The sequence below is a fragment of the Asterias amurensis genome, chromosome 1 (genome assembly GCF_032118995.1).
Source record: "Asterias amurensis chromosome 1, ASM3211899v1".
NCBI classification, from domain to species: Eukaryota; Metazoa; Echinodermata; class Asteroidea; order Forcipulatida; family Asteriidae; genus Asterias; species Asterias amurensis.
This window is the reverse complement of record NC_092648.1, coordinates 26,987,115-27,001,118: the sequence shown is the minus strand read 5'-3', so window position 1 is coordinate 27,001,118 and position 14,004 is coordinate 26,987,115. Positions and strand designations below refer to the sequence as shown.

At 42.5% G+C, this 14,004-nt stretch overlaps 2 protein-coding genes across 4 annotated transcripts; both read left to right on the top strand.

The window, feature by feature from the left end:
- The first annotated feature begins 5,987 nt into the window (after positions 1-5,987).
- On the top strand, positions 5,988-6,875 carry LOC139941718 (uncharacterized). The gene has a single exon (XM_071938366.1). It carries the CDS (start codon positions 5,988-5,990, stop codon positions 6,873-6,875), a length of 888 nt encoding a protein of 295 aa, XP_071794467.1.
- Positions 6,876-9,373: 2,498 nt separating this feature from the next.
- Positions 9,374-13,272, top strand: LOC139934972 (uncharacterized). 3 transcript variants are annotated; one of them, XM_071929409.1, is made up of 3 exons: positions 9,374-9,422; positions 9,933-9,977; positions 11,660-13,272. In XM_071929409.1, the coding sequence occupies exon 3, from the start codon at positions 11,660-11,662 to the stop codon at positions 12,545-12,547; it is 888 nt and encodes a 295-aa protein (XP_071785510.1). In that variant the 5' UTR covers positions 9,374-9,422; positions 9,933-9,977; the 3' UTR covers positions 12,548-13,272. The 3 variants fall into 3 exon arrangements, with proteins under 3 accessions (XP_071785510.1, XP_071785526.1, XP_071785518.1); XM_071929417.1 differs by having other exon boundaries at positions 9,382-9,422; positions 9,938-9,977; XM_071929425.1 differs by lacking the exon at positions 9,933-9,977 and having other exon boundaries at positions 9,380-9,422.
- The last annotated feature ends 732 nt before the right edge of the window (positions 13,273-14,004 follow it).

The following is a 14,004-nucleotide window of genomic DNA, read 5'->3' as shown; positions in this document are numbered from 1 at the left end:
AGGGAAAACAAATATTTCCAGCTTTTTATATTTTTGTTTGCAATGAAGAGGAGCACTAAGGATTTCAGTTTGAAAGATAACTACAGAACTAGTTCAAATTGGTACCTCTAGTGCCTTAAAGACACTGGAAACTATTGGTAGTTGTCAAAGACCTGGGGCCTTATTCATGAAGCCTTCTTAGGCCTTAGTAAGCACTTTCTTGTTACTAGTTCGTTCTTAGCGAGTTGCGTCATATTCACGAAGCACTCGTAACTTCAATCGAGTGCGTAAGTCCTTACTAGTGCTACGTGGGGTGTTTTCGGCTTCGTAGCGTTTTCTTAAGCCCTTTTGCAACATTCCTGGCCAACATTTTCGGGCGAATTGAGCTTTATGTCAATAACAACAACTTTTAATATGTTATTTCATTTCATCATTATATATTTGTTTATTTATTTATTTAATAGTAATACTAATAATGGGCATTAATAATGCGCCGGTATCCATCTAAAGATGCTCATGGCGCAGTGACACAGTAAACGGCAAAATGTTATGAAGTCCTCATTAGATGAGTCTTGAGGGAAGTTTTGAACAAAGCTATTGATGGAGAAAGTTTAACATGATCCGGCAAGTCGTTCCATAATGAAGGAGCAGCAGAAGTAAATGATCTTTCACCCCATGATGTTTTGGCTAGGGGTTTCCTTGAAAGATGTTTGTTATTAGATCGCATAGACTGGTGGCGGTTGGAAATATGGGGTTGGGGTCCTTGTGAGAGATATGGTGGTAAAGTGCCTTTTGATGAGCGATAGACATAAACAAGGATCTTGAAGATGATTCTGTCCTTAATAGGTAGCCAATGTAGATCTTGTAGGATAGGTGTGATGTGTACTCTAGTGTTGGACCGGGTTACAATTCTGGCGGCAATATTTTGAAGGCGAGACAAGCGGTAAATTTGATTATTAGGCAGTCCATAGAGGAGAGAGTTTCCCATGTCAAGTCTGGAGGTTACAAAGGCGCGAACGAGTTGCTCTGTAGCATTTACTTCGGTTACTTTATTTACTTCGTTTATTTATTTCGTTTATTTGTTTATTTTGTATTTTTAGTTTAGGGGTAACCAACTACATTTTGTACATGTTTGCGTCGTGTGAAAGCTTGTGAAATCTCTGAATGTCATCCCATTTGTGATGAACCACTTTGGTAGTTCTGAGGACTTTTCCAACACAGTTGATTCTCCGCGAATTTGTTGCCTAGGTGTCGGTCTTTCTCTTCAGCGTTACAACATCTTTGTTGTTAAGGACCTACCAATTCAATACAACAAGGTCAACTAACTTCGCTATCTCAGTGGGTGAGAAACTTCACCTTCCAATGATTCCCCTTTTCTTTGCCTCCTCGCGTTGCGGAACAACGGTCTTTCTCCTTACTTTAGTCTGGCGTTCCATGTTTGCAGGGATTACATGTTTCCATGTCTATTCACTGTATAAATACTCGTTTTGGACAATGAGGTCACACTCCAGTGGATTACATAACAAATCCACCGTTCATCTCAAAGAGCCACGTAAGTGACCGATTTACGAGGGCTTCATGAATAAGGCCCCTGTCTTCTCGCGTGGTGTATCTCAACATAACAAAACAAACCTGTGAAAATTTGAGCTCAATTGGTCGTCGAGGTTGCGAGATAATAATGAAAGAAGAAAAAAAACCTTGTCACACGAAGTTGATGCTTGATTTCGAGACCTCATGTTCTAAATCTGAGGTCTCAAAATCAAATTCGTTGAAAATTACTTTCTTTCTCGAAAACTATGTCACTTCAGAGGGAGCAGTTTCTCTCAATGTTTTATACTACCAACCTCTGGTTTATGCTAATAATTATTTTGAGTTATTACCAACAGTGTCCACTGCCTTTAGAAAAATAAGCTTTTGCAGCAAAATATTGTGATTGAAAGTGTCGAATGCCTTTGGCAAATATAAAAAATAAAATAAACCAGCGATATGCAATTATTTTCGAAATCCTTAGTAATTTTATGGACCAGGTCTAATAAAACCATGTCGGAGTGAACACTTTAACATCCAGACCTACACCAATCGGAAGGTCCGTGAGAAACAACCAATCAAACTTGAGAAAGGATCACTCTGGCTCTGACAAGATGACCGACAGGAAGACCAGCCAATCAACCAGCCAATCAGACGACTCTCTCACCAGGGAGTTTGGATGACCGTCCTCACGGACCTCAACCAACCAATCAGACGACTCTCTCACCAGGGAGTTTGGATGGTCGTCCACACGGACTCCGCTTGTACCCCGGCGTAAAAACATTTATAATAGTTTTAACATCTGTGACATTACTTGAGTTAAATAAATAAGTTTCGTCCCGAAAAGGATAAAAAAGAGGACCGTTGAGGCACTGCATACTAATGATTATTTTTTTTCCAAAGAAAATAACAATGGTCCAAGAACAGATCATTGGGGTACTCTACTTGTAATATTTTTCAATAAAGAGGAGCAACATCCCTTTTTGGTATAAGCCTTGAGAACAGTGAATTAACAGTGAGTTTCTTCAGCAAGTGTTTTAGTCTCTGGCACAATCTACCTCCATGTTGGCACTCTTCACGACCCAAAATCAGCAGAGTCGCTGACTAAATGAAAACAAAACGAAGAGGAAAAAAACATTACATCAAGACATACCAATCAGAAGGTCCGTGAGAAACAACCAATCATAAACACCCGCACTGTTGAGAGCGCGCAACATGGGGGGGGCGTTTAAATGGTTTATAATTACCAGTACCGGTTGTTTTCGGATAGCGTTATTGTGGAGGTGAACTCACGACCCCGTTCCCCGGGGTAATTGATCTCGCCGCCCATATACAAGGATCTACGCGCACGAATGCATATTCGAAAAGTGTTTCGTAAAAATGCACCACACGCACAGAGCTCAAAACTGAAACGTTTTTACCGAGTTTCCTACTTTATTACGCCTTTTAACCAAAGTGACGTTTATAAATGGGAATAAAAAAGTAGGGACTCATTCTTAAACGGACGTTCAAAACCTTGCAGGGTCGTCCGTGGCCGTGCGATATCACACGGCCACGACCCTGTTGGTTTTAAAGGCCGTTTAAGACTTTGTTACTACCCGTTTGTTCCCGTAAACAAACATACTCAAGGAATTCGCTGAATTTTCAGCCACGGTATCTGATACCCTCCTTTCCCACAATCAAAATACCATAAAAGTTCAATGACTAAAACGAAATAGAAACAATACCATATCATTCACCAATCGGAAGGGCCGTGGGAAACAGCCAATCAAACTTTTGAAAGGATCGATCTGCCTCCGACAAACATGATGACCGTCTGAACCAGCCAATCAGACGACTCTCACCAGCAGAGAGTTTGGATGACCGTCCACTCTGGCACATTCAGGCGTATCAGGGAACCACATCGGAACATGCAGGTAAGTGACAACACCAAGGTAACTGCTTTAACAAAACAGAGGAACCGATTAATGAGGCACTAGATTTACTTTGTTGATAATTGATTTATAGCCAACAGAATCCCTCCTCCACTATACAAACTACCATATCGGCATAAACCATTTTAATAACCTCAAGGAATTCCATGACTTGACCGTTGATGATGAGTAGCAAATCGGGTAATATCGAGGTATTATAGCACATATTTTATTTATAATAAGATTTATCCAGTATTTAAATGTTCTATGTCGGCTGCATGTAGCCCCACTTGTGTGTGCTACTGTATGCATGTGGGTCAATCGTGGGCGGGGAGGGGGACATGTGTCCCCGATCCCAACTTTTAACGATTGGGGTTCACATCATCACATGTCCTCCCCATGTTTTGACCACCTTTATCATGAAGCTAAGGTATTGCACCGTATAAGACCAGCCCCTGTATCCTGCCATGGGCATCAATCTTGAGGGCGACGGGGGACACGTCCCGACGGGGGACACGTCCCGACGGGGGACACGTCCCCCACTTTTTGACAGAGTTCGAACTCAAGGCTTTGTTCCCTTTGACATCTGATTCATTGACACATTTCTAAGATTGTTTTCCTTTTCCGTATGACTATGCGTACAAACATTGCAACGTTAGTTTTACCTTTTTATACCTTAATATTGTGTTTAAATGATAATAAGTTTGTCCAAGATCCAAAACTGTTGTACAGAGGGAAGACATGCAAAGTCTCATGAGTCTCGTAGTTTTGAGCAAACCCATATTGGGCCCAAATGAATCTCTGGTGCAGGATCTGGTGAGGTCCATTGGGTTACGCAATGGGGCCCTTGTTGGCCCGTACGGGTCCCATTCGGGACAAAGATGAAGCCCATAAATTGGCTTCCTATGCACCTATGGACCCAACATGAATTTGGGCGCAGGGCCATTTTATGGGTAACCCCATAATGGGACCCATATTGACACATAAACGATATATCAATGCTACATGGGGCACCAACGTGAAAGGCAAACAGTTTGAATAGGATGTTGATAACCTAGTGGGGGGAAAAACAGATCAAGTATAGGGCTTGTCTGAAATCTTCCATGTTCGTCACCAAGTAAGGTTTTATTCTTATAATTATTTTGAGTAATTACCAATAATGTCCACTGCCTTCAGAAAAGTGAGCTTTTGCAGCAAAATATTGTGATTGAAAGTGTCGGATGGCTTTGACAAGTATATTAATTTAAAAAAACCACCAGCGATATGCAATTATTTTCGAAACCCTAAGTAATTATGTGGACCAGGTTTAATAAAACCATGTCAGAACGAACACTGTACATCCAAACCTTCACCAATCGGAAGGTCCGTGAGAAACAACCAATCAAACTTTAGGAAAGATCACTCTGGCTCCGACAAGATGACCGACAGGAGAACAGCCAATCAACCAGCCAATCAGACGACTCTCTCACCAGGGAGTTTGGATGACCGTCCTCACGGACCTCAACCAACCAATCAGACGACTCTCTCACCAGGGAGTTTGGATGACCGTCCACACGGACTCCGCTTGTACCCCGGCGTATCAGGGAACCACATCGGAGAACGCAGGTGAAGTGACCACACCAATGTAACTGTTTCAGTATTATATCAGAAGACCCGGTTAATGACGCCTCTTGGTTTGTGTGGATGATTTAGGTTACTGAATCACACCACTACTTATACCAGACCGTACCAGCATTAATCATTGACCTCCTGGAAATTCCTTGTCTGGACTGACTGTGCGGTGGTGGTGAGACGCAAATGAGGTAAATATCGAGGAAGCTTTAAAAAATTAAATTAAAACAATTTAAAATCCATTTCTGCGCCGGCCGCATGAAGCCACACTTTTGTGGCCTAGATTCCCACATAAATGGGGCTGCTTTCTATTTGTTCATGGGTGCCGCAGGGGACATGTCCTCTATTAGCCAATTATGAATTTGGACGCAGGAGCCCATTACGAGTGAATCCATATTGGGACCCACTTTGCCCCGTATGGGCACATGTACAATGTGGGAATGCTACATGAGGCATCAATGAGAAAGGAAAAGAGTTCGGATAGGATTTTGATAAACTATATATTAATGAGGCTTGTGTAGGAACACACCAGATCATGTTAAGGACTCTTCCCCGTTCCAACCAGTAGCAAGCAGTTTCATAGTTTCTTCCTTCGATATTTTTCGACTGATTTGTGAAAAATTTGTTAATGAAACTTTTGAGGGAAATAACAAACTTTAACGGTCGCGACGCAATAATAATGGTCGGTCGGATGAGGACTAACAAAAAGTGTTATTTATGGTCTAAACAACTTTGTTTTGGATGGACAGAGAGGGCGTGCCAAAATCTGTCTATCTAACTGGTGTGTCCTTTCTTTAAAACATATAAACAGAGAAAGCACCCGACGTGCACAATAATTGGTAGGCTTTTATATCAAAACTTTCAGAAGCAAAATCTTTATGGTTTCATAAACAATTGATGTCAAATGTTGGCCTTCACTCGTCGAAGTATCTCATTAGTTATTGTGTTTCATTACAGATGGAAGACTGCAATTCGTCGGGACAGGTTCGGCTCATGACGTGGGTGGTGCCTCGTTCTGTCTCCACTGCCTTCACTAAGTTCATGAGCTTTGCCTGTGAGGATTCAACTATAATCTGCGAGCCTTATGTCACCGCTGACAGGCACAGGCACGAGGGACTAAAAGATGCTACTCATCATCGAGCAACAATAACAGCTTTAACTGCAACAGCTGACAAGAAGCCGTCGGTCACTGAAGGGCGCGAACCGTCCGACTATACATTTGGTTTTGTAAAGGAGCAACTTGATGCTCCTTACACTGGCAATAAGTTGGTCTTTTGCAAAGACGCCGCCTTTACTGTCATTGACAAACTGAAGTTTCTCCCGCAAGATTACCGTCACGTGTTTCTTATCCGTCATCCTCTCAAAGTCTTCGCATCTTATAAGAAAGTGTACGAGACTTTTACTCCCCATGAGTTTGAACTTGATGAAGTTGTCCCCGTGCCGAAGCTTCCTCCAGGTTTCTTCTTCTGTGAAATGGTCGAATTGCTGGAGCATGTGAGAGAGGTACACGATCCCAAGGCAATCATCATAGATGCAGATGACCTCCTCTCTGACCCCAAAGGCATCCTATCAGCCCTCTTTGAGGAGGTTGGTCTTCCCTTTGATGAGAAGTGTCTTCAGTGGGAGGCAGGGGATGCGATTGTTGGGCAGTGGGTAGCTTCTAATTCATTTACTAGCAGAAACGAAGTTTGTGGCTGTTGTCGCAGAGCATTGGAAAGCTCCTTTTTTGAAAAGCCTAATGCTCTGCCCGATCGGTCGTCGTTGCCTTGCGATGTCCTCCGTTGCACTGATGCCTCGATGCCTTATTATGAAAAGATGTACGCCCAGCGTCTACGGCTATACTGAACAGGTACTGCACATTATAGTCAAAGATGTGTATATTACAACACACAAATAATGCCTATAAACAATTCAGGCTTTTCAAATGTCAGAGAACTATTTCTCATTAATTTCATTTGTCGTATAAATAAATAAAAATATGATTCGGGTATAGAAAACGGTTCCATTTCGGAAGAATTGAACAATTATAATTCTCTTAATGTTTGTATTTTAGTGCTATCAAAGTAGGATATAACAGTCTGTCAAAAGTCATACCTGTACCTGGGCGTAGAGATAAATCATAACCTGAGCTAGGCGAGCCATCATTCCAACATCACTTCTAAATCTTATCAAGTTCTGGGATTACTTCGCAGAAATCTAACAATTGCTCATCACATGTCAAGGAGACTGCCTTTAAAACCCTGGTCAGACCTAAGCTCGAGTACTGCGCTAGTTAATGGGACCGCATGCCATCGCATCAAGAACACAAGACTGCAAGCAGTACAGCGTATGCGCAGCTTGATTTGTATGCAAAGCCTTCCGTAGTATTGAGTAGTCTCCTCAGTGATCAGTAAATTGCAATGGAAACCTTTGGAGGAACGTAAACCAATCTCCAGGTTAACTCTCCTATATAAATCTGTTCACCATAAAACTGGGAACTAGTACCAACTCAAACAACTTAACCCACCCTCCAACCAGTAAGGACTGTTACAAATTTTCCTTTGTTTCAAGAACCTTCGTTGAATGGAACCGCCTACCAGTATGTATGAGAAGGTCATTCAATAGATTCATTCAAGACTAGGCTAGATAACATCCAAAATGACCTCTTGCATAAGGGGAGCTCATCACTAATTTCTGTCCACTTGCCACACCACACATGTAACTTATACATCATGTGAGTAGTTTGTTTGCAGTATTCGAGAGATACGGAAAGGACCAATGTTCGTGCTTCCACACATAATACAAAACATTAGTTCTGCCTAATAATACCAGAATATTAAAATTCCCACTACTACCAATGATTGTCATACCACGTAACCCGTAAACTTTGCCCTTGTATGTATAGGCATATTTACTTGTATTTGTACATTTTTTTCTTATGGGCATTATGTTATGGATCTTATTTTTTATCTTCTATTTTTTAGCTTTTTGTGGTTAAAATAATTATAGTTTTTATTGTTTTAAAGCGCCTAGGAGCATTTTTAATGGATTTGGCGCTATATAAGTGTTTTTATTATAATTATTATTAGAAATTCGAGATGGCTCCTTGAACCAAATGAGCCAATATATTTTGCTGATTATTATATCTTTTGTTGATTCTGAAAGCATGGGTATGGACACTAACACCAAGTTTCTGTGAGGCTCATAGACCGTTATACGGGCAAAATAATGCATTTGATAGGCGGCCATTTTGAAATGCAAAATGCCCCCCCCCCCCCCCCCAACGGAACAGAGAAAAGTCCACATCGGAACTATGCACCTTGGCCTAGACATGGTCAGGTCCGTTACCGGGGGGGGGGGGGCAAAAACATTCAAAAAGAGAGGGAAAAGTCTGAAAAAAAAAAAAGCAATAACAAAAACAACAAATCCGCCCTCCCCCTTTAACAAAAAATAAAAAAAAGTCTGCATCGTAACTAAGCAATTCGGTCAGCATATTTAAACCCGCAGTTTGAACGTTGCCCTGCTAGCTGCTACTTTAGCCCATCAAACGGTCAATTCTGAAGGAACAATTTTATATCGCTGCACTACACTTGTACACTCGTACACAGGTTGAGCAGACCCCTCAACCCCCCCCCCCCCCCCCCACAGTGTTGATGCGCGACGGGCGGTGCTAACAAGCCGATGTATTTTTTCTTTCACATCCCCCACCCCCCCCCCCCAAAAAAAAAAAAAAAAATCCCGGTAACGGGCCTGGTTTTGTATATATTTTAATTATATTAATATTTCTAGCTTGTCATGGTATTGTGCATGATCTACCAATGGTACTCCGTGAGAAGCAGCCAATCAAACATACACTGTGAATTATTTGATTGTCTTGTCACCAGGGCCCAAAATCATGGCTCTGCTTACCGTAAGCACAGAATCGGCGCTTACGGAAGCAGGGAATTCTGTGCCTACGGCAAGCGTGTTTCACGGGTTAGCAGCGAATTTTGGCTTCTGCGCGTGCGTACTCCACGTTACTAGGCATTCTACAAGGCTAGCGCTGAAATTCGGCGCTTTCACGTAAGCAGGGAATCGTGATCGCGTTAGCGCAGAATTCGGCGCTTTCACGTAAGCAGGGAATCGTGATCGCGTAAGCGCAGAATTCGGCGCTTTCACGTAAGCAGGGAATCGTGATCGCGTTAGCGCAGAATTCGGCGCTTTCACGTAAACAGGGAATCGTGATCGCGTTAGCGCAGAATTCGGCGCTTTCACGTAAGCAGGGAATCGTGATCGCGTTAGCGCAGAATTCGGCGGTAGGCAGAGCCATAAAATTGGGCTCTGTTCACTACCGTGTACCATCATTAATCATTAACCTCCTGGAATTCAAGGACTCGACTGATAACTGTACATTGGTGGTGAGCAGCAAATCTGGTAAATATCGAGGTTTTATTGCAACCTTTTTTTTTAAATAAACTTCAGAATTAAGAATTGATTTTTTGTGTCGGTTGCAAATGTAGTGGGCCATTTTTGTGGCCAAGCTTACCACAAAAGTTGGGCTGCTTGCTCCAAAAGTGGGGCTATGCTGTATAGTGTGTCTAGTCTGTGAGACCAGATGATAATACGCATCACGAATGCTCACGACTCCGGCCATGCAATAATAGTGTATTTCGACTGCCAAGCCACCCAAAGTCTTTGCCCAAAGTCCGGTAAACAAATTTAAATAATATAGGCCTATTGTATCTGCATAAAGCCAGCCAAGGAGGTTTTGTTGTTTTGGAATTGGTTATTTTTATTTGTTTACAACAGTGATCGGTTGTCCTACATTACATGGTACAATGATGCACGAGTAAACAGAACATGGGCCTACGGGCAGCTATCAAAATTAATAATAAAACTGTCTATCAGAGTTTTGGCTTTCAAATGTTTTTCTTTTCTTTAAAGAGCAGCTTTTCAAATAAGCTCTTCCAGCACGGATGATCTGAAAATGTAAGTTAACGAACATTTCAATCTATGCACAATCAAAGAACGAAATGAAAATGGTTTATATGTATGTGTGTGGTGTCGTGGCCGAGTGTATACGAGCACCGACCATCAAGCCTTGTGTCTCTGTTCAGCATAGTGTGGGTTCGAGTCCCTGTCGTAGTTTGCGGGTAGTCCCTTATTCTACACAGTTAGGCTCAACGCATCATCTTGGTTCAAATATGTCGTCGACGCCGTCTTTGTGGTTCTTGCACTGCTGTCTGTCTGTCTGTCTGTCTGTCTGTCTGTCCGTCCGTCCGTCCGTCCGTCCGTCCGTCCGTCCGTCCGTCCGTCCGTCCGTCCGTCCGTCCGTCCGCCCGCCCGCCCGCCCGCCCGCCCGCCCGCCCGTTTCATAAATAGTGGCCTAGTCAATTCCATGATGTGTGTATTTTGCAATTCATGATAGGCCTATGTGTTGAGGGCTGATGTGTGAAACAACGGTTATAATTGGCTGTTGGTTGTAAGCATTTTCCAAGAGTTCGGTTGTTTGCTGTGGTGGCGTACTACGTGTAGTTTTGTTAACCACCAAACACTCACACAGTTGGGCTAAATGTAAAGAATAACGCATTTTACAAGAAAAACAAATACCGCTGAAGTATTGAACAGCTACTATTCACTTAAAGGCAGTGGACACTATTGGTAATTACTCAAATTAATTATCATCATAAAACCTTTCTTGATTACGAGTAACGGGGAGAGGTTGATAGTATAAAACATTGTGAGAAAGAGCTCCCTCTGAAGTGACGTAGTTTTCGAGAAAGAAGTAATTTTCCACGATTTTGATTTCGAGACCTCAAGTTTAGAATTTGAGGTCTAGAAATCAAACATCAGAAAGCACACAACTTTGTGTGACAAGGATGTTTTTTTCTTTCATTAATATCTCGCATTTTCGACGACGGATTGAACTCAAATGTTCACAGGTTTGTTATTTTATGCATATGTTGAGATACACCAACTGTGAAGACTAGTCTGTGACAATTACCAATAGTGTCCACTGGCTTTAAGCAAAATACCGCGAATTACCAAAATCGTCAAGTCTAACCATCAGCATAATATAGTAGGCCTACGTGAATTAGATAACTTCTTTTTTACAAAAGTTGTACTCGGTTCACGCTCTGCATCTGGTAAACCACTCATTCGTTTTCCTCGCCCATGGTTTGTTTTAGTCAAGTGAACTTTGGAGTTCAGACATTTTGTGTCTAGTCAGGGTTACCCTAACACGCTCACAATATTCTTCATCCACCGTGAAATAGTTTCTTTTCCCAAATCTGTTTGCAGAAGTGTGTTTACGGAGCCCTGGAATGTAATTCAATTTAAACTTGGCTTGACGCCACAGGGCTGTTTTCGCAGGCGAATGTTTCACAGAAGTTGCTCACAGCTCAACACTGTCGCAAATTATTTTTTCGTTGCAAATAATGTGCCGTAAAAAATCGTATTGCATACGCAGGAAGTATAAACCCAGTTTATTTGAGAGACTGAGATAATTAGCAAAAGACGTCGACTTCCTTTAGGGGATTATTTTTTGGTTGAAGTATTGAGTAAAAAACGTCGATTTCCTGCGTACAACGAGGGATAGGAAGGGGGACTGCAGCTTCCGCCCCCCATGAAATCGAAACTATCTCGGAACAAAACTTTTCATTTCTCTGCAGATGGCAGACTTCAATCACAATTCGTCGGGACAAGTTCGGCTCGTGACGTGGACGATGCCTCGATCCGTCTCCACTGCCTTCACTAAGTTCATGAGTTTGGCCTGTGAGAATTCAACTGTACTCTTCGAGCCTTATCTCAACGCTTACTGGTTTGGGCCCGAGCGTATACAAGATGCTACTCATCGAGCCACAGTCGAAGCTATACAAGTGGAAGTTAACAGGAGGATAACACACATGGGAGGAAGGGACGTCTCAGACTTTACATTTGGTTTTGTCAAGGAGCAGCTTGAAGCTCCTCACACTGGCAAAAAGTTGGTCTTCTGCAAAGACATGGCATTTACTGTCGTAGACAAACTGGAGTTTCTCCCGAAAGATTACCGTCACTTGTTTCTTATCCGTCATCCTCTCAAAGTCTTCGCATCTTGGAGGAAATTGTACCAGAGTTTGACTCCGCAAGAGTTTGAACTTGATAAAGTTGTTCCGGTGTTGTTTCCTCCAGGTTTCTTCTTCCGTGAAATGGTCGAATTGCTGGAGCATGTGAGAGAGGAACACGATTCTAAGGCAATCATCATAGATGCAGATGACCTCCTCTCGGACCCCAAAGGCATCCTTTCAGCACTCTTTAAGGAGGTTGGTCTTCCCTTTGATGAGAAGTGTCTTCAGTGGGAGGCCGGCGATAAGATTGCCGAGCAGTGGATGGCTTCTAAACTTTTACTGAAAGGGAATCAAGTATTTGGGTATTACAGCAGAGCGTTCAACAGCTCCTCATTTGGAAAACCTGCAGATCTGCCCGACCGGTCTTCGTTGCCTGACGATGTCCTCCGTTGCACTGATGCCTCGATGCCTCATTATGAGAAGATGTACGCTCAGCGTTTACTGCCAAACTGAAAAACTCACACCTTGGCTCACGTGCGGCAACCGTTTTGTTGTTGTAATCCTACATTTAAATTTAGAAGCATATAAAATGAGCATCCGATCATTTAATTGGTGGTCGTGATTTTGAGACTTCGCCTCAAATTCTTTACTGTCAAAATCTTATGTAGGCCTAGGAGATCTAACTGCGGGTTTTTATTGTCATTATTTTTAAGAGTGGTTACCAAATGTATACCTTTCAATTTAAAGGGTTTTGATACCTTTTATATATTAAGTTTTTGGCCATGACATGAATCCCTACTCACTATGAATGAAGTTGTATGTTACATAATTTACATGTAGAAGTTTCAGCTTCGGTATCATATTTATACCTAGGGGTACGGTTAACTGAAGCCCGGTTCATACTTCGTGCGAATGCGAATGCGATACGAATGTTGACGTCACAAATTCGCAGCGAAAAGTTCGCAGCAGTTGTGAGTTCAAATTCACGTCAAATTCACTTCGCATTCGCATGAAGTATGAACCGGGCTTACAAAGTGATACTCGAAATTTATTTATTAAGGTTAGCTCATCTCCATTCCCGGTCCCTCCTAATCTTTTGTCGAGCAGTGCGTGGTCTACCCTTCCAGTTGCTTGGGATACCAGCTCTCTGAAGCTGTCGACGACACGAAGGCCTTGACAAGAGTGCCGTTCTCGCACGCAGCTATTGATCTCTATTATGGGTGCGTTCGTTTAACTTCCCTGGGTCGACCCCGGTGTGTGGCGGGTTTTTTTTTCCAGGACGAACGTGGGTAATTATCTGCACACGTTCGTCCTGGAAAAAAAACGCCACACACCGGGGTCGACCCAGGGGGAAGCTAAACGAACGCACCCAATGATTATTGACTGGATAGGACACGTTGGGCTAAATGCGATCCACTACGCGGGCGTTTGTAAGCGGTTTTTAACAATTAACGTGAGTCGTCACACCATACCGTACGCAACACAAACGTATGAAGTTTGGTGCCGGAACATTGTTTTTGCATTAAAACTGTCTCCTTTTATCTCAGCTTACATTAAAACTGAAAGCAGGGGAAATAGCTGGACGGCTTTAGGTTGCAACAACACGAAAACGGCAGATTTTCGGGGATTACATCTTCTTTTACAAAAGTGCTAATTTAGTCTGCAGTGAAAATTTAGTGATGCAATGATACTGTAATAGAGATCAGTGCACGCAGCACAGTGACGTCACGTTGATTGCGTGTTGTGTATGTCTCCGTCTCAGGCGCTATGCGGACCGTCGGCTTGCAGATTGATTAAAAGATAGTGAGTTATGGCGGGAATAGTGAAGCGCGAAATATTGGCCTTCTAATCTTCCGGTAAGGGGAAATCTATCTTATCTTCCGGTGTGGGGGAAAAGCCAAGTGATGGTGGAACATAATTAAATTGTTAGTTAATTGATCTAAAGCACATTGTCCTGGGAGCTTAAATTC

Excerpts from the sequence above, each read along its gene's own strand:
- LOC139934972 (XM_071929409.1), top strand. The coding sequence starts at position 11,660 with ATGGCAGACTTCAATCACAATTCGTCGGGACAAGTTCGGCTCGTGACG.
- LOC139941718 (XM_071938366.1), top strand. The coding sequence starts at position 5,988 with ATGGAAGACTGCAATTCGTCGGGACAGGTTCGGCTCATGACGTGGGTG.